Source organism: Mesoplodon densirostris, chromosome 5 (assembly GCF_025265405.1).
Source record: "Mesoplodon densirostris isolate mMesDen1 chromosome 5, mMesDen1 primary haplotype, whole genome shotgun sequence".
Taxonomy (NCBI): Eukaryota; Metazoa; Chordata; class Mammalia; order Artiodactyla; family Ziphiidae; genus Mesoplodon; species Mesoplodon densirostris.
In genome coordinates, this window is record NC_082665.1 from 138,021,602 (window position 1) to 138,046,641 (window position 25,040).

The window sequence follows — 25,040 nt, forward strand, 5'->3', positions numbered from 1 at the left end:
TGTTATTATCCCTATTTTAAAGAGGAGGAAACTAAGTCTCAAAAGAGTTAGGTAACTTCCCTAAAGTTATACATAGCAGGCATGCAATCCCAGGAAGTCTAACTCCAGACCCTACGTTCTCAACCACTATGCTACACTGCCTCTGCCAGACAAAAAAAAAAACACAGGTGAAGAACAAAATGGGCAACAAGAAGAGAAATGGACATTTACAAAAATGAACAAACCAAAATGTTAGTCTAAAAGGCAGTGAAGGTTGATTCTAAAATTTGATACAAATATTTCAAATGATAAGTTGTCAATGGAACCTGTCATAATTTTTACATTCAAACATAGACCAAAAAGAGTTACACTGATAAATCAGACTTTATCAGCTAACACTCTCCTAATGTGTGACAGATTAATCTGTTTATATCAACAACTTTCTAGAATGTTAAAAAATATCCACTGCCCTTTTCTCTAATGCTTTGTTAGATCATTCTTCTAAAATCTACCAGTAACTTTCACATACAGGCCACATTTAATTCCTTTTTCACAAATAGTTGGAGATTACTCTCCTCTTATGCAATAAAAAACATCCTTACCATTCATTACTCATTATTTTAAGTTCCTTTAACATTCTGCTCTGAATACACTTGTCTCATTTCATGTGGGGTCTGTTTAAGTACTAGGATGGATAAATAAGGACTGAGTCCCCACTCAAGTAATTAATATCTGGAAAGAACTAACAGATCCAATTAAGACAAGAGAAAACAAAGTGAAAACAACATGCAGTACAAATGCACAGAACAGAGAAAATTATTCTATGTGCGGCAGTAACAGAAAAGGTGATGTTTGACTTGGTTCTTAAACTTCACTATACTTCACTTTGGTGCCAAAACTTAAATATACGACTGTAAGTGATCTGACCAATATAACAACAGATAGGAACTAACACACTTTAACCTCTTCTAGATATTATATGTCTATTGGTGCACTGTAAGACTAAATTAGGTTTCTAGTGAACACATTACAGTCACTTCAACAAATTTTTGACCTGTTGCTACTAAGCTATATTTCTCCTCTTTTCAGTACCTATTTTTTAAGACTCGAGGGCAAGGGACTTCCCTGGTGGCGCAGTGGTTAAGAATCCGCCTGCCAATGCAGGGGACACAGGTTCGAGCCCTGGTCTGGGAAGATTCCACATGCCACGGAACAACTAAGCCTGTGTGCCACAACTACTGAGCCTATGCTCTAGAGCCCTCGAGCCACAACTACTGAGCCGGGCGCCACAGAACCCGTGCTCCACAACAAGAGAAGCCACCGCAATGAGAAGCCCGCGCACCGCAACGAAGAGTAGCCTCCGCTCGCCACAACTAGAGAAAGCCCGCTCCCAGCAATGAAGACCCGACACGCCAAAAATTAATTAATTAAAAAAAAAAAAAAAAAAGACTTGAGGACCAAACATTAGTATATTAACCATTCCAAACTTCAGGACATCTGCCAGTTTGACAGCCAAACCTTGCATGTCTTTCTGCACATCACTGAGAGTTATATACTAATTAAAAGTTAAGCCTTTAACTGGATTAAAAGGAAAGGTTTTTAAAATCCTCCTCACAAATTAGATATTACATCTATAGCATTATTCAGAGCAGTAACTAAATATCCTTCATCTCAAAGTTAAATCTCACTCTGTACACTCTGCTAGAATTCTCCCCAATAACCTTTTCTGGTTGTATATTTTATCAGTGACTTAGATTTTAGATTTAATAAAATCTGATTAAAAGATGTCATGAAAATATAATAAGCCCATTAATAACTAAAAACGTTAAAAGAATACTTAAAAGTGCTAAGTCAGGGCTTCCCTGGTGGCGCAGTGGTTGAGAGTCCACCTGCCGATGCAGGGGACACGGGTTCGTGCCCTGGTCCGGGAAGATCCCACATGCCACGGAGCAGCTGGGCCCGTGAGCCATGGCTGCTGAGCCTGCGCGTCCGGAGCCTGTGCTCCGCAACGGGAGAGGCCACAACAGTGAGAGGCCTGCGTACCGCAAAAAAAAAAAGTGCTAAGTCAGCAATGTAATAGTTTAGACCAACTTTTTTTTGTGGGGGGGCTGCGTTGGGCCTTGGTTGCTGCGCGCGGGCTTTCTCTAGTTGCAGCGAGCGGGGGCTACACTTCATTGCGATGCATGGGCTTCTCATTGCAGTGGCTTTTCTCTAGGCATGCAGGCTTCAGTAGTTGTGGCTCGCGGGCTCTAGAGCGCAGGCTCAGTAGTTGTGGCGCATGGGCTTAGTTGCTCTGCGGCATGTGGGATCTTCCCAGACCAGGGCTAGAACCCGTGTCCCCTGCCATTGGCAGGCAGATTCTTAACCACTGAGACACCAGGGAAGTCCCAAGACCAACTATTTTTAGAACATTATTTCTGAAAAAGCTCACAAGCATTAGAAACAAAATTTAACTCATTTTAATATTATAAAACTGTCAAAGTTTTAATTAAAAAAAAGTCCCAGACTACTATACTTGTTTATTAATTGCACTGAGATTAAAAGCAAACAAAAAAAAGAAAAGAAAGCACATTTACACAATATTGATACGTAGTTCTAAAATCACTCATCTTAATAATTTCCTCAAATGAGAATTTTTGAGTGATTTGTTTTAATGGATTTGATAATTAACCTTTATCAATTACATACTGGATGCTAAGCTGAACTTCCACTTCCCAGCCATGATGGAATAACACAGGCTAGTTTTAACCTCTTGCTTTAATTAACTAGAGAATAACAACAAAAAAGATATGAAACATCAGCTTTCAAACACTGGACAACAAACAGCACAACAGTGATTCCTGAGAAAAGGAAACAAATGAGATGAGCCCTATAAAAACCTTAGCTCACTGCCTGGAGAGATTCCAGGCCTCAGAACAGGGCAGGGGAACCCAACAGAGTCTGGTAGTCTCAACAAGTTGAGGAGACAATTAATAATTTGGGGAGGTCAACACAGCTAGATTTTGTGGGACACAACACTGGGGAGGGGCGAACTGCAAAGAGGGCTCCAGATATATGTAGAGGCATTCACTCAAGTCGTTGGCTGAGTAGTAATCTGCATACATATGTAAGGGAACTACCAAAACTAAGAAAGAACCATGAGAAAGGAGTAAACAGAACAATCTCTGGAGTTCACACAGGGCTGGGAATAGTTTTACACATAGCATGAAATAGAGTCCTCAGAAGACTCTTGCCTCAGAAGTAAGCCACATTAGCCCTAAACATTTGAAGCAAATGAAAATAAAGATACAGCTTACCAAAATTTGTGGGACACAGCTAAAATAATACTTAGAGCAAATTTTTTTTTTTTTTTTTTTTTTTTTTTTTTGCGGTACGCGGGCCTCTCACTGTTGTGGCCTCTCCCGTTGCGGAGCACAGGCTCTGGACGCGCAGGCTCAGCAGCCATGGCTCACGGGCCCAGCCGCTCCGCGGCATGTGGGATCTTCCCGGACCGGGGCACGAACCTGTGTCCCCTGCATCAGCAGGCGGACTCTCAACCACTGTGCCACCAGGAAAGCCCTAGACCAAAATTTATAGATCTAAATACCTATATTAGAAAAGAGGAAAGGTTTCAAATTAATGACCTCAATGTTCATCTAAAGAAACTGGAAAAAATAAGAGCAAATTAAACCCAAAATAAGAGAAGGAAGGAAATAATAAGTAGCCACTTTCCTCACACTAGTCTACTGGATATGTACTATTACAGACAAATAGGTAGACCTAAAGAAGTTGAATAACTTGCCCAGTGATAGAACCAGAATTTGAAGTCCAGTAACTCTGACCCAAAAGTCCAGCTTCTTCCCATTTTAGTACACTGCTCATCTTCACAAAGATATGAATTAAACCAAAACTAAGTTCCAAGCTTCCTATTCTCAGCACAGCACTCTAATAATTTTGACATTGTGCTAATATTATCGCCACTTCTATGACAGAACTTATGTGCTTATTAAAATCACTAGCACTCTGTTTGTTTTTTTCTTCTTTTTCTCATACCTTCCTATTTTCTCTTATAATCCCAGCATCTTTCATGAGATTGTATAAAAGTCCACAAGGTTGTTTATAGACAACTGGTGTTCCAAGTTATTTGTTCCTGTTGTTAACTATCATTACTAAACTGAAGTCCCCGAATACACAGATAGCTTTATAGTTACAACTGAGGATCACAGATCACAAAGGCATTATCATTCCCATTGTAGAGAAGAAACTTCAGCATCAAAGAAGATAACATACCCAATTAACATTCCACTGTTAATTTGAGTCAAACCTAGAGCTGACTCAAATGATGGTCTTTTTCTTCAAAACATTGTCTTTCAAATTTAATATAAACACAAAAAGAAAATGATTTTGGTGAGATTAGTGGGACTACAGATTATTCCTTAAAGTTATTATTTCCATTATGATATTTGTGCTAAACAAATATACTTGGAAAAGAAAAAAAGCTCAAACTATTTAAAGAGGAAAATACCAGGTGTCAAGAAGGGAAACGGTAGCATCGAACCATTTCGATGTAACTAAAGTACCTGTTACTCTCGAGTGCATCCTAGTGTAACACGCCCCTTCCTGGTTTTATATTTATCAACTTTTCAATTTATAAATACTGAATATAACTCATATCTACTCATATTAAAATTGTTCAGATAGGACTGAGAAAAAAAACTCTCACAAAACTGCAATGATTTTGAGTGTACATACTTCCACAGTATTTGATATGGTTGGTAATCACTAAATTTTTATAAGGTGAATCACATAAAGAAGGCTCAAATTAGAAATCCTCTTAACTAATGGGACCTAATCAAACTTAAAAGCTTTTGCACAGCAAAGGAAACCATAAATAAAACACAAAAACAACGTACAGAATGGGAGAAAATATTTGCAAATGATGCAACTGACAAGGGATTAATCTCCAAAATACACAAACAGCTCATACAGCTCAATATCAAAAACAAACAACCCAATCAAAAAATGGGCAGAAGACCTAAATAGACATTTCTCCAAAGAAGACTACAGATGGCCAAAAGGCACATGAAAAGATGTTCAACGTCGCTAATTATTAGAGAAATGCAAATGAAAACACAATGAGGTATCATCTCATACCAGTCAGAATGGCCATCATCAAAAAGTCTACAAATAATAAATGCTGGAGAGGGTGTGGAAAAGAGGGAACCCTCCTACACTGTTGGTGGGAATGTAAATTGGTACAGCCAGTATGTAAACTGAAAAACAGTATGGAGGTCCCTTAAAAAACTAAAAATACAACTACCACATGACCCAGTAATCCCACTCCTGAGCATATACCTGGAGAAAACCATAATTCGAAAAGATGCATGCACCCCAATGTTCATTGCAGCACTATTTACAATAGCCAAGACATGGAAGCAACCTAAATGTCCATCAACAGAGGAATGGATAAAGAAGATGTGGTACATATATAATATACAATGGAATATTACTCAGCCATAAAAAAGAACAAAATAATGCCACGTGCAGCAAATGGATGGACCTAGAGATTGTCATACTGAGTGAAGTTAAGTCAGACAGAGAAAGACAAATATCATACTATATCACTTATATGTGGAATCTAAAAAAAAGGGTACAAATGAAACTTACTTACAAAATAAAAACAGAAACAGACTCATAGACATAGAAAACAAACAAGGTTACCAAAGGGGAAAGAGGGGAGGGATAAATTAGGAGCTTGGAATTAACAGATACACACTACTTTCTACAAAATAGATAAACAACAAGGTCCTACTGTATAGCACAGGGAACTATATTCAATATCTTGTAATAACCTGTAATGGAAAAGAATCTAGAAAAGAATACACACATACATACGTATGTATCTATGTGTAACTGAATCACTTTGCTGTACACCAGAAACTAACACAACATTGTAAATCAACTATACTTCAATTTAAAAAAAGTAAAAATACAAAATAAATTTAAAAAATAAAAAACAAAAATGTACTGGCAGTTCTTTTCAGGGCAGTGAGGGGGAAAAAAGAAAAGGCATCCAAATTGGAAAGGAAGAAGTAAAATTATCTCTATTTGCAGATGGTATGATCTTACACATAGAAAATCTTATGAAATCCACTTAAGAATAATTAGAACTAAAAATCAAGTTCAGCAAGGTTGCAGAATACAAGATCAATATAAAAAATCCATTGTATTTCTATATACTTACAATGAGCCATCTGAAAAGCAAACTAGGAACACAATATCATTTATAATAGTATTAAAAATAATAAAATACTTAGTAATAAATTTAATAAAAGAAATGCAAGACCTGTATACTAAAAGTTACAAACCTTGTTAAAAGATATTAAAGAAGATATAAATAAATGGAAAGGGTTCATGTTCATAGATCAGAAGACAATATTGTTAGGATGATAATACTCCATAAATCTACAATTTCGATGCAATCTGTATCAAAATCCCAGCTGGAATTTTTTTTGTGCAGAAATTGACAAGGTGATCCTAAAGTTCAAATGGAAATCCAGGGTACCCAGAAAGGCCAAAATAATGTTGAAAAGGAGAATTGGAGGATCCACACTTTCCAGTTTCAAACTTACTAGTATATAGCTATGTAATCAAAACAGTATGGTGCTGGCATATAGACAGACATATAGATGAACGGAGCAGAATACAGATTCCAGAAATAAACCTTCATATTTATGATCAACTGACTTGGTTTTTACCAGGGTGTCATGATAATTCAATGGAAAAAAATAGTTTTTTCAACAAGTGGTGGCGAAGCAACTGGATATACACATGCAAAAGAATTACACTGGATCCCTACCCAATACTATATATAAAAATTAAATCAAAATGAACTAAAGATCTAAATCTGAGAACTAAAACAACAAAAGTCCTGGAAGAAAACATGCATAAATCTTCATGACTTTGGATTAGGCACTGGTTTTTTAGATATGATACTACCAAAAGCATAAACAGTAAGAGAAACAACAGAAAAACTGAATTTAATCAAAATTTAAAACTTTTGTACTTCAAAGGACACCATCAAAAGCCACTGAAACAAACTAAATGGATGAACTGTATGGTATGTGAACTATATCTCAATAAAATCGTTACTTACAAAACATGGGGACATGAGGCTGGTCACTGAATCAGACAGTTTTTAGCATGACTTATGATTGTACCTTAAATACTCCTGTTTTTACTATTAATGTTGTTTGTTAAATTCTTACCCAAAAAATAATATCTGTTGAATATATATATCACCTAATACAAGGCCATCTAGAAACACATGTCTCATGAATGCTCTTGAAGTGGACAGCCCCTTTGCACAGGCTCCAGTCCACTGTAACCAGTGATAACTACTGTTTTTGCAGATAACAAGACATTTTTATCTGATGGAGATGCATTCCTCTTTTTTCTTTTCTGTTTCCTAGATCACACTGGGTAAGTAGAAATATATTCCAAATGCTTAATCGATCACCTCTTGGTTTTAGAGTATTGGCCATCCTATCTAAATATAATTTATCTTGCTAAACATCTACTATATCTTTCCTTATATCATCAAAATATTAACTTGATTGCAAATAGAATTTCACATTTAATGTAAATTAACAAATATCTTCTCCCAAAGTTTACTACTTCAAACTAATCTGCAGACTTAAATAATTTGCTAGTGATCTTATCGTTAAAAAGAAAAAAAGGAGGAGGGGCAATAAATCATGGTGTCTAGGATAAAGCTAGGAAATAAGATCAACAATTCCTTTTTCACTCAAATTGATGTTGAAAGATTTAAATAAAGAGAAATCATAAGAGATCTGGTTGACAATCCTTTGGTTTTTCTATTATCAAATTTAAATCTTAAAAATTACAACATAGGGCTTCCCTGGTGGCGCAGTGCTTGAGAGTCCGCCTGCCGATGCACGGGACGCGGGTTCGTGCCCCGGTCCGGGAGGATCCCACATGCCGCGGAGCGGCTGAGTCCGTGAGCCATGGCCGCTCAGGCTGCGCGTCCGGAGCCTGTGCTCCGCAACGGGAGAGGCCACAACAGTGAGAGGCCCGTGTACCGCAAAAAAAACAAAACAAAAACAAAACAAAAAAAAATTACAACATAACTGATAAAAATTTAAAGACTATAGCCTTGAGTTTTACTTAACATAGAAGCAGTTGTTTGTCAGGATTTTGATTTTACAATATTCAAGCTCTATGAAGAAAAGTCCATCTGGTACATGCTTCTCATTCAGCATATACAGATACTGCTTCACTCAGTGGATATTATCTTGACATTTTAGAAAACAAAATGCGCCCTCTGGTGGACAATACCTTTTAGTTAATATGTTACATACCACTCTACCAGCATACCCATGCACACCATTATCATTCTTAAGAAAAAAAAAAAAAAATCAAGAATTCTCACTTCAGTCTGAACCAACAGGCTGAAATTTAGAAGATCAAAACACTGGTATACTTGTAGGACTTGCTACATCCAACAAGATAGTATCTTTATAAACGAGGAATTTTAAGTGGATTGAGCTTACACTGTAATTACATGCCCTTTAAGATGGCCTTCTAAACTGCCATATAATCAATACACGCCAGTAAGGAATATTTATTAGTATTTTGTATTCTGTAGTGCTTGGCAGATCCTCTAAGAACATAAAAGCTTTAAATGTGTTAATCAGTTACAGAATTCTTAACAAAATCTTTGATAACAAAAAAGTTCGGAAACAAATATGGAAAGTAAATCTGTGAAAACTTAACAGACAGCAAAGAAATTCTCCTTCAGTTTTGCAAACAAAAGTGAAACCTGAGTAAAAGGAATTCTTTTGTAATGAAGCCAAAAACACATTGTTTTCTAAAGAAAGAAACAAAGACCTTCGATCATTCATTACTCACTATATCATCTGCTGTTTGCAATTTGTTATCATCATAACTCAGTCATAGTTGAGCACAATCTATTGATAGTTAACTACAGTTGAATATAATCTGGTTATCAATCTGATTAAGGGGGTCAGGACTTAAAATTACTGATGGAAATGGTCAGATCCTAACTACAGAAATTATTTCAATATTCGGTATTCAAAGAGAATGGCAAATAGCACGAAGGGGTAGTGCAGGTAAACAGATAAAAGTAGGAAGAACAATACAAAATAGTAAGTGTTGGTACTGGTATTAGTTTTTCTGTTAATTTCAAAGGTGATGATCACTGACTTATTCATTAAATGAAATAAGAAATATATTAAATGTGGGAAAAATAAATTATTTCATCACAGCAAACTCTCACTTAGACAAGAAGGAATATACTATCAAAATCTCCAAATTGGTCAGAAACTCATATACCAGCCATATACAAGAATACTTGGTTTCCCATTTCCTTGCTAGCCACTGAAAGACTTTTTTTTTCACTAACCTGATGAGTGTGAAATGGCATTTAGTTATACTGTACACAAGGTGACATTTTTAAGGACATTCACTGCAACACTATATAGCAAAAAACTGACATCTTACATAACTACCAACAAAAGAATAAAAAAATAAATTGTGGCATATTCATAAAATGGAGTACTATTCTTTAAAATGAATTAAGAACTATATAATAACATAAATTTCAAATATAGTATGAGATGAAAAAAGCAAGTTTAAAAGCCTGACCAAACAAAGTTTAAAAGCAAGCTCAATAGTGTTTATAGATGCTTATATAAGGTAACATGTTTTATAACATTAAATGGAAAATATATACATAAATTTCAGGGTAATGATTATCTATGAGGGGGAAGATAAGGGAATGGAATTGGAAGGATAAAAATAATGTTCCAATGGAATTGGTAACATTTTATTTCCTCTTTAAAAAATGGTAAAATATTAACATCTAAGTATCAATAGTAAGTATATTGTATGTTCTATTATTCCCTTACTCTATTCTATGTTTGCAATATTTCATAATTTTTAAAAATTAAAAGCAATCTAAATGTCCAATGACACAGGGAATTGGTTACAGTATGGTATAATTCAAGTGTTACAATAAATTGCAGAATTTCTACTGACGATATGAATACATATATTTTTACACAAAAAGATATCCATGATATTGGATATGCCATGATATTGCCAAATTTTAAAAAGTTGCAAAATAACATATATAAATGCATAAAATAAAGTCATAAATGTATCTATGAAAACTCACATAGTTGGACTATAATCTCTTGGTTGTGGAATTATGTATGATTTTCATATTCTTCTTTATACATGTCCTATATCATCTTAATTTTTATAGTGACCATATATTACTTTTATAATCAGAAAAATATTTTTTCATGGGCAAAAGAATTTAAAAATTACCTTTTTACCATATCAGATTGAGAAAGCCAGCAAGAAAATCTAATGAAAACTACTAAGTGAACAAACAACAAAAATGCCCAGTAATGAAACAGGGATGTATGCAGGGGAGCTGTGTTGATTTATGGTATCAGATACCTAAGCCTCCGCTGACTTCCAAGGTGGTAGAAGAGTAAACAGAACAAAGCGGGTAGGTCCAAGGATGGTGGAAGAGACTAGGAACCAAACTATGGAACAAAGGAAAAGAACCAAGGTTGGATTTTGGGAATTCCAGATAAGATGGGTGGGATATGTGCAGAATTTCCTATGCATTCTTTTCAGGCCCTCCACTTTATGCTCTCTCCCTGCCTCCCCACTTCTAAGTGATAAACTGTCATAATGAAATAATTCTTCATTATTTTCTACATCTCTGATTCATAATAAATGAATGAGTAACCATCACTTTTGAAATTAACATGAAAAGGTTTATTTTATAAGTTCAAAAGTCACTGAAGAAGCATTCTTTGAATATGATCTAAGTTGGTACCTTTGAAAATGTCTTTATATTTTAGAATTCTCATTTTATGTATAGCCAGGTGGTTTTACTCCTTACTTTGATGGTGCTATTTCCTTATTTTTCCTTTGAAAAGGAGACTCTGACCTCTGTTTTAGTCTACAAATAGAAGGTGACACTGCAATAGTTAATAGTTCCTAGGAGTGAGGAAGCCAAGCACATTCACCCTTAACCAAGACTTCTTTCTATCACAAAACTGTCAAGTGTTCTGGGAGGGAAAATACAGTAGCTGGTATTGAACATCTTCCCTACAAAGAACACAAAGGAAGTCTCACAAATAAGGCATCCAAACAACCACTTTTCCTTGCAATATTTGCATTTTCCTTCATAGCAAAAAAAAAATCTCTCTTCTAACCTCAAGCCTTTACATTAAACAAAATCATTTCTTATAAGATAATCCTAGAACTAACTAGTAAATTAACTTTCAAAGAATAATATAGTTTGTGAAAAATTAACTGGTGATGATATAGGGTATTAATTTAAGAATAATGATGAGGAAAAATAAATCATTTATCATATAAGGAAGCTTTTATTTGTACCTTTGTTCAATATATTAGGAATGATAGTCAAGGACAAATCTGCATGTCATGACCTTCACCCTCTATGCCTTCTCATCCACATGAAGAACTTAGGCTGGGTGCCAGATTACAAAAACACTGTATACAATGATCATGGTAAATCTAGCCCAAAAGGTATTTTGCTGAAAACAAGATTTACCATTGATAGGAATACTCAGGATATCTGATACTAGTCTTACTCATCAGAGATAAACCTTGGTTTGAATTTTTAATAATCATTATTATTCCCTCTACCTATCAAGGCACTTCTTAAAAGTACAGAAACAAGAAACCTAGAAAAGCTTGATCTTCCTGAGACTGGCCTTCAATGTATAACTGAATTACTCCATGATACTGATAATACACAGAGGGCCTAGCAAGAAACCTTGCTAGCAGTACAAATCTACACGGCAAAATCTTGACTATGCAATAATGATGTTTTGTAGTTGGTTATTCATTTCAAAAAGGTATAAATAGAGGCCTACTTTACACTATACAATAAAATAATTCTGGGTATATTAAAGACCTCCTAAGCATGGAGTTGGGGGCATGGGAAAAATTTACATATTTTGGACTAAACAGAGGAAAATATTTCAAGACCTCAGGGTAGGGAAGGATTACTTAAGATACAGAAAATGCAAAACATCAAAAAGATGTCTAGGGCTTCCCTGGTGGCACTGTGGTTGAGTCGGCCTGCCGATGCAGGGGACATGGGTTCGTGCCCCGGTCCAGGAGGATCCCACATGCCGTGGAGTGGCTAGGCCCGTGAGCCATGGCCGCTGAGCCTGCGCTCCGCAACGGAAGAGGCCACAACAGTGAGAGGCCCGCATACCGCAAAAAAAAAAAAAAAAAAAAAAAAAGATGTCTACATTAAAATTTAAACTTCGGCATAATTTTAAAAGGCAATTTAAAGTTAAAAGGCACAGTGCTTCCCTGGCGGCACAGTGATTAAGAATCCACCTAGCCAATGCAGGGGACACGGGTTCGATCCCTGGTCCAAGAAGATCCCACATGCCCCGGAGCAACAAAGCCTGTGTGCCACAACTACTGAGCCTGTGCTCTAGAGCCCGTGAGCCACAACTACTGAAGCCCACGTGCTGCAACTACTGAAGCCACGCACCTAGAGCCCGTGTTCTGCAACAAGAGAAGCCACCACAATGAAAAGCCTGTGCACCGTAACGAAGAATAGCCCTGCTCGCCACAACTAAAGCCCGTGCACAGCAACAAAGACCCAACGCAGCCAAAAATGAATAAATAAATAAATGAATTTATTTTTTTTAAATACATTAACCAATTTTAAAAAGTGAGCTGTTATTTTAAAAAAAAGTTAAAAGGCCCAAAGAAGAAAATATTATAAGGCAATATAAATAAAGGATTAGTGTCTGGTTTCCTACAAATCAGTACTTTAAAAATTAACAAACCAATACAAAAATGAGTTAAAAAAAAAAGATAATTCAAACTAAAAGAAACCGGATTGACCAATAATACTATAAAAAGATGCTTGATCTCACTAATAATTCAGGAAATTCCAAGTAAAAGCAGTAAGTAAAAGCAGTAAGATACCACTTCATATCCATCAAGTTGGCAAACAATTCTGACAATACCAAGTCTTGGCAAGGATGTGGCAAAAGAGTAACACTTACATGTAGGTTTTTCCTTTAGTGAGGGAGGAGAGGGAATGGGGTTACATCAACAACCTAGAGGTTAAAGACCTTCTGAAGTGTCTCTTCAGTCCTTCTGAAGTGGACTCTCAGTAATGAACTCCTTGTGAGTATCTAACCCTGGACAATAACCACACCATACGACCATATGATATTTCATTGCCAGGTCTCTTGTAAGGTATTTAGATTTAAAGGAACATACTGATGCCATACATCTTCCCTTTTGACCTGAGCCATTCTCCAAAAAAAAAAAACAACAAAAAAGGTTTTCTGGAAAAGGTACCTGCCAAAACAGCCAATTGAAATGTATAACTGAGAACAAAGAGCTTCCCTCAGGTAAAAATATCAAATCTTTCTTTTAAAACTTCTATAACACTAACATTGCGTATTTTAATCCTTGCAAGATTCACATTTTTACATTAAAGCTCAAATAGCTAAAATTTTCTTTGGTTACTATTAGCTTAATATTGGGGCATATGTAAATGGAATGTAAACACAGAATTTCAACTGATATGTGTTATATATATCTGATCTCTTATAAATGGTGGAATCCAGTGATACTATAAAATCTATAGAATACAAAACATAAGCCTACAAAAACTATCCCAACTAAACACTCTGGCCAAAGTTTAAAAGTTAAAATATTTCTCAGCTATGTCTCTTAATAACCATACAATATTTTTTTTTTTTTTTTTTTTGCTGTACGCGGGCCTCTCACTGCTGTGGCCTCTCCCGCTGCGGAGCACAGGCTCCGGACACACAGGCTCCGCGGCCATGGCTCGCGGGCCCAGACGCTCCGCGGCATGTGGGATCCTCCGGGATTGGGGCACGAACCCGTGTCCCCTGCATCGGCAGGCGGACTCTCAACCACTGTGCCACCAGGGAAGCCCCATACAATATTTTTAAATTAACTTGGTTATATTTTTAACACAGTCATTTAATTAGACATTACACTACAGTAAGCCATCCCCACTTTACCATCAAGTCCTCCTTTTAACAATAAGAAGTAGGCTAGTATTTGTGAATTCTGATTCTGGGCAATGGCAAGCCAGTCACATAAATATAAAAGCTACCCATAATGATCCAACAATTTGTTAGAATACTCTCTTTACTATCACTGTATTTTACCTCCTGGACTCACCCTATATTGTCACAGTACAAAAGCAGGCAGATGTTTAACACTATTTTTTCTCAGGCAGTGAATAAATACAGTTGTCAAAATTCCTTTTAAATGTAAACTAAATGTACAATAACACAGAGGAGCACCAATAAGAATATGACTATCAGGAGTTTATGGAACTCTTTAAAACAAGCTTCCTAAGCAGAAAGGTTCTTCAGTGAAAAGGGACTGTCTGACTCCTTATGCTGAATGGAAGAAAGGACGCCAGCTCAAAATCACTGGTAATCAGAGAAATGCAAATTAAAAGAAGATAATCCTTTTTGCCCATCAGATTGGCAGAAGTTAAAAAGACTGATAATATCCAGTGTTGGCAAGGGTGTAGGGAAATGGGTATTCGCATACCATTAGTACAGCTTTCTAGAAAAGTAATTTAGTGTATCTAAGAAAATTTTAGATATACATACCCATGGAATCATCAATTACACTTCCAAACCTCTATCCTAGAGAAATAACTGGACTTTGGATAAGAAACCGAAATATCTGTTAATAGAAAATGACTAATAAACTATGGTCATGCATATTACAGAATACCATACAGTGCTCAACAGGAACATTCTTTTCATGGCTGTGGAAAACTCCCTAAGACACAATGCTAATGTGGGGGGGGGGGGGTCAGATGCAAAGTAACGCCGTAGTAGATACCTTCCATTCACAGTGCCCACATCTTTCCCCATGCTAGGAACCCCACCTTCCCAAAGCAGACTAAAACAACAAAAATAACAACAACAACTACTACTATGTATTGCCCTCCCTCCCTCATAGCCAGGTATTTCACTAAAGTATATGGCTAACTACAGAGAACAGTATGGAGGTTCCTTAGAAAAGTAAAAATAGAACTACCATATGACCCAGCAATCCCATTACTGGGCATATACCCTGAGAAAACCATAATTCAAAAAGAGACATGTACCACAATGTTCATTGCAGCACTATTTACAGTAGCCAGGACACGGAAGCAACCTAAGTGTCCATCGACAGATGAATGGATAAAGAAGATGAGGCACATATATACAATGGAATATTACTCAGCCATAAAAAGAAATGAAATTGAGTTACTTGTAATGAGGTGGATGGACCTAGAGTCTATCATACAGAGTGAAGTAAGTCAGAAAGAGAAAAACAAATACCGGATGCTAACGCACATATATGGAATCAAAAAAACAAAAACAGTACTGATGAACCTAGTGGCAGGGCAGAAATAAAGATGCAGACGGGCTTCCCTGGTGGCGCAGTGGTTGAGAGTCCGCCTGCCAATGCAGGGGACACAGGTTCGTGCCCCGGTCTGGGAAGATCCCACATGCCGCGGAGTGGCTGGGCCCGTGAGCCATGGCTGCTGGGCCTGTGCATCCGGAGCCTGTGCTCCACAGTGGGAGAGGCCACAGCGGTGAGAGGCCCGCGTACCGCAAAAAAAAAAAAAAAAAAAAAAGATGCAGACATAGAGAATGGACTTGAGGACACAGCAGGGGAAGGGGAAGCTGGGACGACGTGAGAGAGTGGCACTGACATATATACACTACCAAATGTAAAACAGTTAGCTAGTGGGAAGCGGCTGCACAGCACAGGGAGATCAGCTCCATGCTTTGTGACCTCCTAGAGGGGTGGGATAGGGAGGGTGGGAGGGAGGCTGAAGAAGGAGGGGATATGGGGATATATGTATACATATAGCTGATTCACTCTGTTGTAGAGCAGAAACTAACACAACACTGTAAGGAAATTATGCTCCAATAAAGATATTTTTTAAAAATGGGTGAAGAAAGGAAAGAAGGAAAGAAAGGAAGGAAGGAAGGAAGGAAGGAAGAAAGGAAGAAAGAAAGAAAGGAAGAAAGAATATGGCTAGTAACTACGTGGTCTAAAGTCTGTCAATTAGAAAAATCCAGGTGTTAGATCTGAGGAAAACAGTTTGGCAAAGGGTATCTCTTTGATTAATTTGGGTAGCCATAGAGGCAGACCGTTTTAAGACCACAGAGGCTTCCTGATCAGAGACAAGGTGACATGTTTTTCTCTGGGAGTCAGTGGCTGCCATCAATCTTTCATCAAGCCAGTTCTACAAGGTGCTTCTGGGTTTTATTCCTGAAACAGTTTGGAAAATGCTTCTCCAGGCTATGATACTCTGAACATCTTTATCCCTTCATAAATCCCTTTCTAGATAAATTAGCTAGAATGGGTTTCCCTATAAAAATTAAGAAACCTTTCTCATTCACAGATGATAACCATTTATGAACTTCACAAGTTCATAAATTTATGAACTAAAAAGCACTATATATTTAGAAAAGGATCTAAGAGCACATTAACACCCTGATGCTGAACTCTGAAGAGGAAGTGGTATTAATACATATAGATGAGGAAGGGGTACAGGAAGGTTTTTTCCTTTTTCCTCTGTATACTTCTTTTCTGTTTAAATATTTTTACAGGGGACTTCCCTGGTGGTCCAGTGGTTAGGAATCCGCCCTCCAATGAAGGGGACGTGGGTTCGATCCCTGATCAGGGAACTAAGATCCCACATGACGTGGGGCAACTGAGCCCACGTGCCACAACTAGAGAGAAGCCCGCGCACTGCAACGAAAGATCCCACATGTTGCAGCAACTAAGACCCGACACAGCCAAAAATAAATAAACAAACAAATAAATAAATAAATAAATGTTTTTTTTAAATTTACAATGACAAATAGTTATACAACGTTGGGAATTTTTTTAATAATTTAAAATCTTTAAAAAATTAACAACTGATATGTCCCTCTCAGAGATGCCTGCTATCCTAAATGAGAATAACAGTTTCATGGTACTTAAATAAGGAATTTTAAGAAAGTTAGAACAGGAATCCATCTTGGCTGAGAGATACATGTGCCACCAGGAAGGACCCTGAGTCAGACCAAATATGGGCCAAGCAAGATGACTGGCCAGAGACAACCCTAAAACTAACCCCATTACCATAAAACCTGAGACCTCGAGCCAAGTGGTTGAGCAGTTCTCCTGGGTTCCCTTACCCTGCTGCTCTCTACCCGGGCGCCCCTTCCCAATAAAGTCTTTTGCTTTGTCAGTTAAAAAATAAAGAAAGAAAGAACAAACTGAAAACTTTCTGTGGTACATATATACACAATTTCATGTATTCTCACTTACATAACATAAAAAATCTTATATTATTTTGGAATAGGGAAGGAACTTCTAAGCATGACTCCAGAGGTAGAAGGGAAAGATAACAATATTTAACTACATAAACAGAACTTCTGACACTTTAAAATTAAAAGATGAAGGACAAACTGAGGAAAACGGTCTGAGGCATATATGGCAAACAACAGATTGGCACTTTTAATATATAAAGTATTCTTGCAAATCAATAAGAATGGACATCTTAATTTAAAAATGGGCAAAGTGTATTAGCAAAAACTGGACAAGCTAAATATCCACTGTTAAAAAAGTTAAACAAACCAATGTTCAAAAATACACAGTATTTCATGATATGGCAAAACCATGCAGCCACAGCAAATAAAAATGTAGATCCTTGTCTATTAGCATGAAAAGATGTTCTAGATTTACAATAAAGTAAAAAAGGCAGGTAACCAAGTGGCATATTTCTATTAGTATTAAATATAGATTCATTATATATGCACATAAATATATATGCACATATATGTGTACCTATATATGCACATGTATATCTACAAACACACACATGGCACATATTCTAGAAAACAGGTCTGAAATATCATATACCAAATGTTAACAGCAGCTAGTTCAGAATAATACAACCATAGGTGATTTTCACTTTCTTCTTCATACCTTTTGAATAGTCTTTACGAATGAACATGTATAAGTTTTATGATAAGTAATAGAAATATTTTCACCCTTTAAACAAATAAAGAGAAATAAAGATCACTTTATTAAATATCCTATACCTTTAATTATATATTACTATTTTCTTACCTTTAAACCTTCAGCTGGAAGTCTATAACCAAATCTTGCTGGAAGGTCATCAAATGTCTGAGACACGTTTTCAAAATTATACTAAATATAAAATTAAAAACAATCTAGTTACAACCAATGTACACATAACAATAAAAACAAAAAGTCTGTCAAACTAAGTTGTCATTTCCACGATTTTGATTTACTATCACAGCTTATCACAATAAAATCAACTTTGTAAATGCACATCCACTAAAATAGAAAGGAATGTATACAATTTACTACATAAACAACTGCTTAAATTGGATTCTGATTTCATGTAAGTATTATTAAACAGAAGCAATAATTCTATAACATTAAACCACCTACTGTTTTTCTGAGTTTTTCCCCATAGACAATTCCCTAACAAGAAATTTTCTAGACAGATTATTTTCCAGCAAGAGTTCCATTTTATTTTCTCTATAAGGGTCTGATTTAATAGAAGAGATTTACAGGATTTCTAACAATAGCTTTGAAAGATGACTTTCCCCCAGAGAAAGAAGGAGTATCAAATCATACTTTTAAGATACTGCCATTTTTTAAGTAATCTGAACACTTTTATCCAGAGCTGAACAATGAAAGGACTAAACTCAATGAAATACATATATAGAGAGAGCTGAAGGTATCCAAACTCTTTAACAGCATTCCCCTTCCTTATAGATACAGATTCCTATGCTACAATATTTATCAGTCCTCTACCTCTGCTGTGCTTTTAGAAGATAATAATAATTGTGAAGTGAGCTTGCTGTATTATTTAAGATGCTATATTCAATGTGCTTTAAAGAAAACAAGAGAAACAAGGAAGATAGATGAACTAAGCAAACATAGCAAACAAGTAACTTTTGAAACACAGGTGAAATTTATATGATATATCAGAAGTTAAGATACTTGTCAGTAAACTATAGGCCAAAGACAGAAAAGCTAGAACTCATTTGTTTTGAATATAGATTAAAAGGATGGCACAAAGCAAGAATGTTATGTATAGACAGCAAAAGATGGAAGGATGAAGCAAACCTTAAATATTCACAAAGCATGGATTAGGTCACACATCCAGATTGATAGCTATGTGGTCCTTAAATCAAACACCCACTGGTGATCCTTATTTTAGCCTCATGTGCCATCTGCCTGAGACACCCGGATAAACAGCCCTGTAGGTTAACAGCCAACTACAGCTGTGTTCAGATGTAAATACCTCAATTCTCTCCAACAGAGCAAGCAAACAGTGGATCCAGACGCCTTCCCAAGCCCCCTTGCTCATCCTCAACTCAGGTCCTGCTAACCACACTGTCACCAGGGAAAACTGATGCAGCACAGAGACTAGACAAACTAAAAACAGAAAACACAGGATTCAGGTAGTGTGGCTCTTGCCTCTCAGTTGCATCCTAACCTGAGTGTATTAACATACCCATCTTTTACCTATGCTTCTCACTGTATGTTTGTAATTAATTCAATAAATTCAAGCATCTGAATTTGATTGTTGAAACTATCCATTCTTTTACCTCTGGGATAATCAGCCTGGCAGTATACCTGGAGGCCAGCAATGCTTCAGAGTAATTTCCTGCTTTAAAAATAATTCATATTCGCAGAGTGCTGTATGGTTTACAAAATGCTTTAGAGTCAAAGAGTGCTTTCATATTCATTATCACAAGGTATCATTTAATCTCTTAATTAAAACATCTTTCTTTAATTGATTCAATTAAATTATGATCAGCTTTGAACTTGACAAAGTCATTTAACTCCTCCAAGGCCAAAGACACCACTGTAAAATAAGTAAATAGATCTAGATCAACACAGACAAACCAAAAAAAAATACAGATGTGTACAGGCAGTACTTTTTTTAAAATGTACTTTTAAAATTTGGAAATGGATAGGACCTGTGGGTGGAAGGGGAGAGGCAGCACATCCGAAGGGGGGCCTCTGGAGTGTGGAGTTCCGGAGCTTGGAAGTTGATAAATAATTCATATGGTCTTTGCGGAAACTTCTCCAGGTGACAAACCCAGATTGCATGCAAGCAGTCAGTTTGGTTGAGGAAAGCTCTGTGGCTGACAGGGTCTTGGTGCTCTGGCCTGAGCCTCTGAGGTGGAAGAGCCAAGTTCAGGACTTTGGACCACCAGAGAGACCTCCTGGCCCCATGTAACATCAATCAGTGAGAGCTCTCCCAGAGATCTCTGTCTCAACACTAAGACCGAGCTCTACTCAACAGCCAGCAAGCTCCAGTGCTGGACACCCCATGCCAAACAACTAGCAAGACAGGAACACAACCCCATCCATTAGCAGAGAGGCTGCCTAAAATCATAATAAGTTCACAGACACACCAAAACACACCACCAGATGCGGTCCTACCCACCAGAAAGACAAAATCCAGCCTCATCCACCAGAATGCAGGCACCAGTCCCCTCCAACAGGAAGCCTACACAACCCACTGAACCAGCCTTACTCAATGGGGGCAGACACTGAAAACAACGAGAACTGGGAACCTGCAGGCTGTGAAAAGGAGACCCCAAACACAGTAAGTTAAGCAAAATGAGAAGACAGAGAAATACACAGCAGATGAAGGAGCAAGGTAAAAACCCACCAGACCAAACAAATGAAGAAGTAAGCAGTCTACCTGAAAAAGAATTCAGAGTAATGATAGTAAAGATGATCCAAAATCTTGGAAAAAGAATGGAGAAAATACAAGAAACGTTTAACAAGGACCTAGAAGAACTAAAGAGCAAACAATGATGAACAGCACAATAAATGAAATTTAAAATTCTCTAGAAGGAATCAACAGCAGAATAACTGAGGCAGAAGAATGGATAAGTGACCTGGAAGATACAATAGTGGAATTACCACAGAGCAGAATAAAGAAAAAAGAATGAGAAGAATTAAGGACAGTCTCAGAGACCTCTGGGACAACATTAAACACACCAACATTCAAATTATAGGGGTCCCAGAAGAAGAGAAGAAGACAGGGATTGAGAAAATATTTAAAGAGATTACAGTTGAAAACTTCCCTAAGATGGGAAAGGAAATAATCAAGTCCAGGAGTGCAGAGAGTCCCATACAGGATAAATCCAAGAAGAAACACACCAAGACACATATTGATCAAAATATCAAAAATTAAATACAAAGAAAAAATATTAAAAGCAGCAAGGGAAAAGCAGCAAATAACACACAAGGGAATCCCCATAAGGTTAACAGCTTATCTTTCAGCAGAAACTCTGCAAGCCAGAAGGGAGTGGCAGGACATATTTAAAGTGATGAAAAGGAAAAACCTACAACCAAGATTACTCTACCCAGCAAGGATCTCATCCAGATTTGATGGAGAAATTAAAACCTTTACAGACAAGCAAAAGCTAAGAGAATTCAGCACCACCAAACCAGCTTTACAACAAATGCTAAAGGAACTTCTCTAGGCAGGAAACACAAGAGAAGGAAAAGACCTACAATAACAAACCCAAAACAATTAAGAAAATGGTAATAGGAACATACATATCAATAATTACCTTAAATGTAAATGGATTAAATGCTCCAACCAAAAGACACAAACTGGCTGAATGGATACAAAAACAAGACCCATATATATTCCATCTACAAGAGACCCACTTCAGACCTAGGGATACACAGAGACTGAAAGTGAGGGGATGGAAAAAGATATTCCATGCAAATGGAAATCAAAAGAAAGCTGGAGTAACAATTCTCATATCAGACAAAATAGACTTTAAAATAAAGACTATTACAAGAGACAAAGAAGGACACTACATAATGATCAAGGGATCAATCCAAGAAGAAGATATAACAATTGCAAATATTTATGCACCCAACATAGGAGCATCTCAATACATAAGGCAAATGCTAACAGCCATAAAAGGGGAAAAAGACAGTAACACAATCATAGTAGGGGACTTTAACACCCCACTTTCACCAATGGACAGATCATCCAAAATGTAAAACAATAAGGAAACACAGGCTTTAAATGACACATTAAACAAGATGGACTTAAATGATATTTACAGAACATACCATCTGAAAACAACAGAATACACTTTCTTCTCAAGTGCTCATGGAATATTTTGCAGAATAGATCATATATTGGGTCACATATCAAGCCTTGGTAAATTTAAGAATATTGAAATCGTATTAAGTATCTTTTCCGACCACAATGCTATAAGACTAGATATCAATTACAGGAAAAAATATTGTAAAAAATACAAACACATGGAAGCTGAACAATATACTACTAAATAACCAAGAGATCACTGAAGAAAGCAAAGAGGAAATTAAAAAAACCTAGAAACAAATGACAATGAAAACAGGATGACCCAAAACCTATGGGATGCAGCAAAAGCAGTTCTAAGAGGGATGTCTAAAGCAATACAATGCTATCTCAAGAAACAAAAAAAACTCAAAAAACCAACCCAACTTTACACCTAAATTAGAGAAAGAAGAACAACAACAAAAAAAAACCCCAAAGTTAGCAGAGGAAAGAAATCATAAAGATCAGATCAGAAATAAATGAAAAAAAAAGGAAGGAAACAATACCAAAGATCAATAAAACTAAAAGCTGGTTCTTTGAGAAGATAAACAAAATTGATAAACCATTAGCCAGATTCATCAAAAAAAAAAAGGGAAAAGACTCAAATCAATAGACTGAGAAATGAAAAAGGAGAAGTAACAACCGACACTGCAGAAATACAAAGGATCATGAGAGATTACTACAAGCAACTATATGCCAATCAAATGGACAACCTGGAAGAAATGGACAAATTCTTAGAAAAACAAAACCTTCTGAGACTGAACCAGGAAGAAATAGAAAATATAAACAGACCAATTACAAGCACTGAAATAGAAACTGTCATTAAAAATCTTCCAACAAACAAAAGCCCAGGACCAGATGGCTTCACAAGAAAATTCTGTCAAACATTTAAAGAAGAGCTAACACCTATCCTTCTCAAGCTCTTCCAAAATATAGCAGAGGGAGGAACATTCCCAAACTCATTCTATGAGGCCACCATCACCCTGATACCAAAACCAGACGAAGGTGTCACAAAAAGGGAGTTCCCTGGTGGCACAGTGGTTAAGAATCTGCCTGCCAATGCAGGGGACACGGGTTCAAGCCTTGGTCTGAGGATGCCACATTCCATGGAGCAACTTAGCCTGTGCACCACAACTACTGAAGCCCGCGCATCCAGAGCCCATGCTTGGCAACAAGAGAAGCCACTGCAGTGAGAAGCCCGTGCACCACAATGAAGAGTAACCCTGCTCGCCGCAACTAGAGGCAGCCCACGCACAGTAACAAAGACCCACTGCAGTCAAAAATAAAATATAAATTAATTAATTAATTTTAAAAAAAGATGTCACAAAAAAAGAAAACTACAGGTCAGTATCACTGATGAACACAGATGCAAAAATCTTCAACAAAATACTAGCAAACAGAATCCAACAGCACATTAAGAGGATCACACACCATTATCAAGTGGGGTTTATCCAGGAATGCAAAGATTCTTCAATATATGCAAATCAATCAATGTGATACAGGATATTAACAACTTGAAGGATAAAAACCATATGATCATCTCAATAGATGCAGAAAAAGCTTCTGACAAAATTCAACACCCATTTATAATAAAAATTCTCCAGAAAGTAGGCATAGAGGAAACTTACCTCAACATAACAAAGGCCATATATGACAAACCCACAGCCAACATCGTGGTGAGAAACTGAAACCATTTCCACTAAGATCAGGAGCAAGACAAGGTTGCCCACTCTCACTATTATTATTCAACATAGTTCTGGAAGTTTCAGCCACAGCAATCAGAGAAGAAAAAGAAATCAAAGGAATCCAAATCGGAAAAGAAGAAGGAAAACTGTCACTGTTTGCAAATGACATGATACAATACACAGAGAATCCCAAAGATGCCACCAGAAAACTACTAGAGTTACTCAATGAATTTGGTAAAGTAGCAGGACACAAAATTAATGCAAAGAAATCTCTTGCATTCCTATACACTAATGATGCAAAATCTGAAAGAGAAATTAAGGAAACACTCTCATTTACCACTGCAACAAAAAGAATTAAATACCTAGGAATAAACCTACCTAAGGAGACAAAAAACCTGTATGCAGAAAACTATAAGACTCTGATTAAAGAAATTAAAGATGATACAAACAGATGGAGAGATATACCATGTTCTGGGATTGGAAGAATCAACATTGTGAAAATGACTATACTACCCCAAGCAATCTACAGATTCAATGCAATCCCTATCAAACTACCAATGGCATTTTTCACAGAACTAGAACAAAAAATTTCACAATTTGTATGGAAACACAAAAGACCCCGAATAGCCAAAGCAATCTTGAGAAAGAAAAACGGAGCTGGAGGAATCAGGCTCCCAGATTTCAGACTATACTACAAAGCTACAGTAATCAAGACAGTATGGTACTGGCACAAAAACAGATATACAGATCAATGGAACAGGATAGAAAGCACAGAGATAAACCCACACACACATGGTCACCTTATCTTTGAGAACGGAAGCAAGAATATACAATGGAGAAAAGACAGCCTCTTCAATAAGTGGTGCTGGGAAAACAGGACAGCTACATGTAAAAGAATGAAATTAGAACACTCCCTAACACCATACATAGAAATAAACTCAAAATGGATTAAAGACCCAATGTAAGGCCAGACACTATCAAACTCTTAGAGGAAAACATACGCAGAACACTCTATGACATAAATCACAGCAAGATCCTTTTTTGACCCACCTCCTAGAAAAATGGAAATAAAAACAAAAATAAACAAATGGGACCTAATGAAGCTTAAAAGCTTTTGC

The 25,040-nt window shown here is 36.8% G+C and overlaps 1 protein-coding gene across 3 annotated transcripts in view; it reads right to left on the bottom strand.

The window, feature by feature from the left end:
• The window catches only part of RNF13 (ring finger protein 13), a 214,792-nt gene that overhangs the window by 80,646 nt on the left and 109,106 nt on the right, over nucleotides 1-25,040 (bottom strand). For all 3 annotated transcript variants that reach the window (XM_060099540.1, XM_060099539.1, XM_060099541.1), the window contains one exon: nucleotides 18,202-18,282. In XM_060099540.1, coding sequence (XP_059955523.1) covers nucleotides 18,202-18,282 — 81 coding nt within the window. The remainder of the gene's footprint in view (nucleotides 1-18,201; nucleotides 18,283-25,040) is intronic.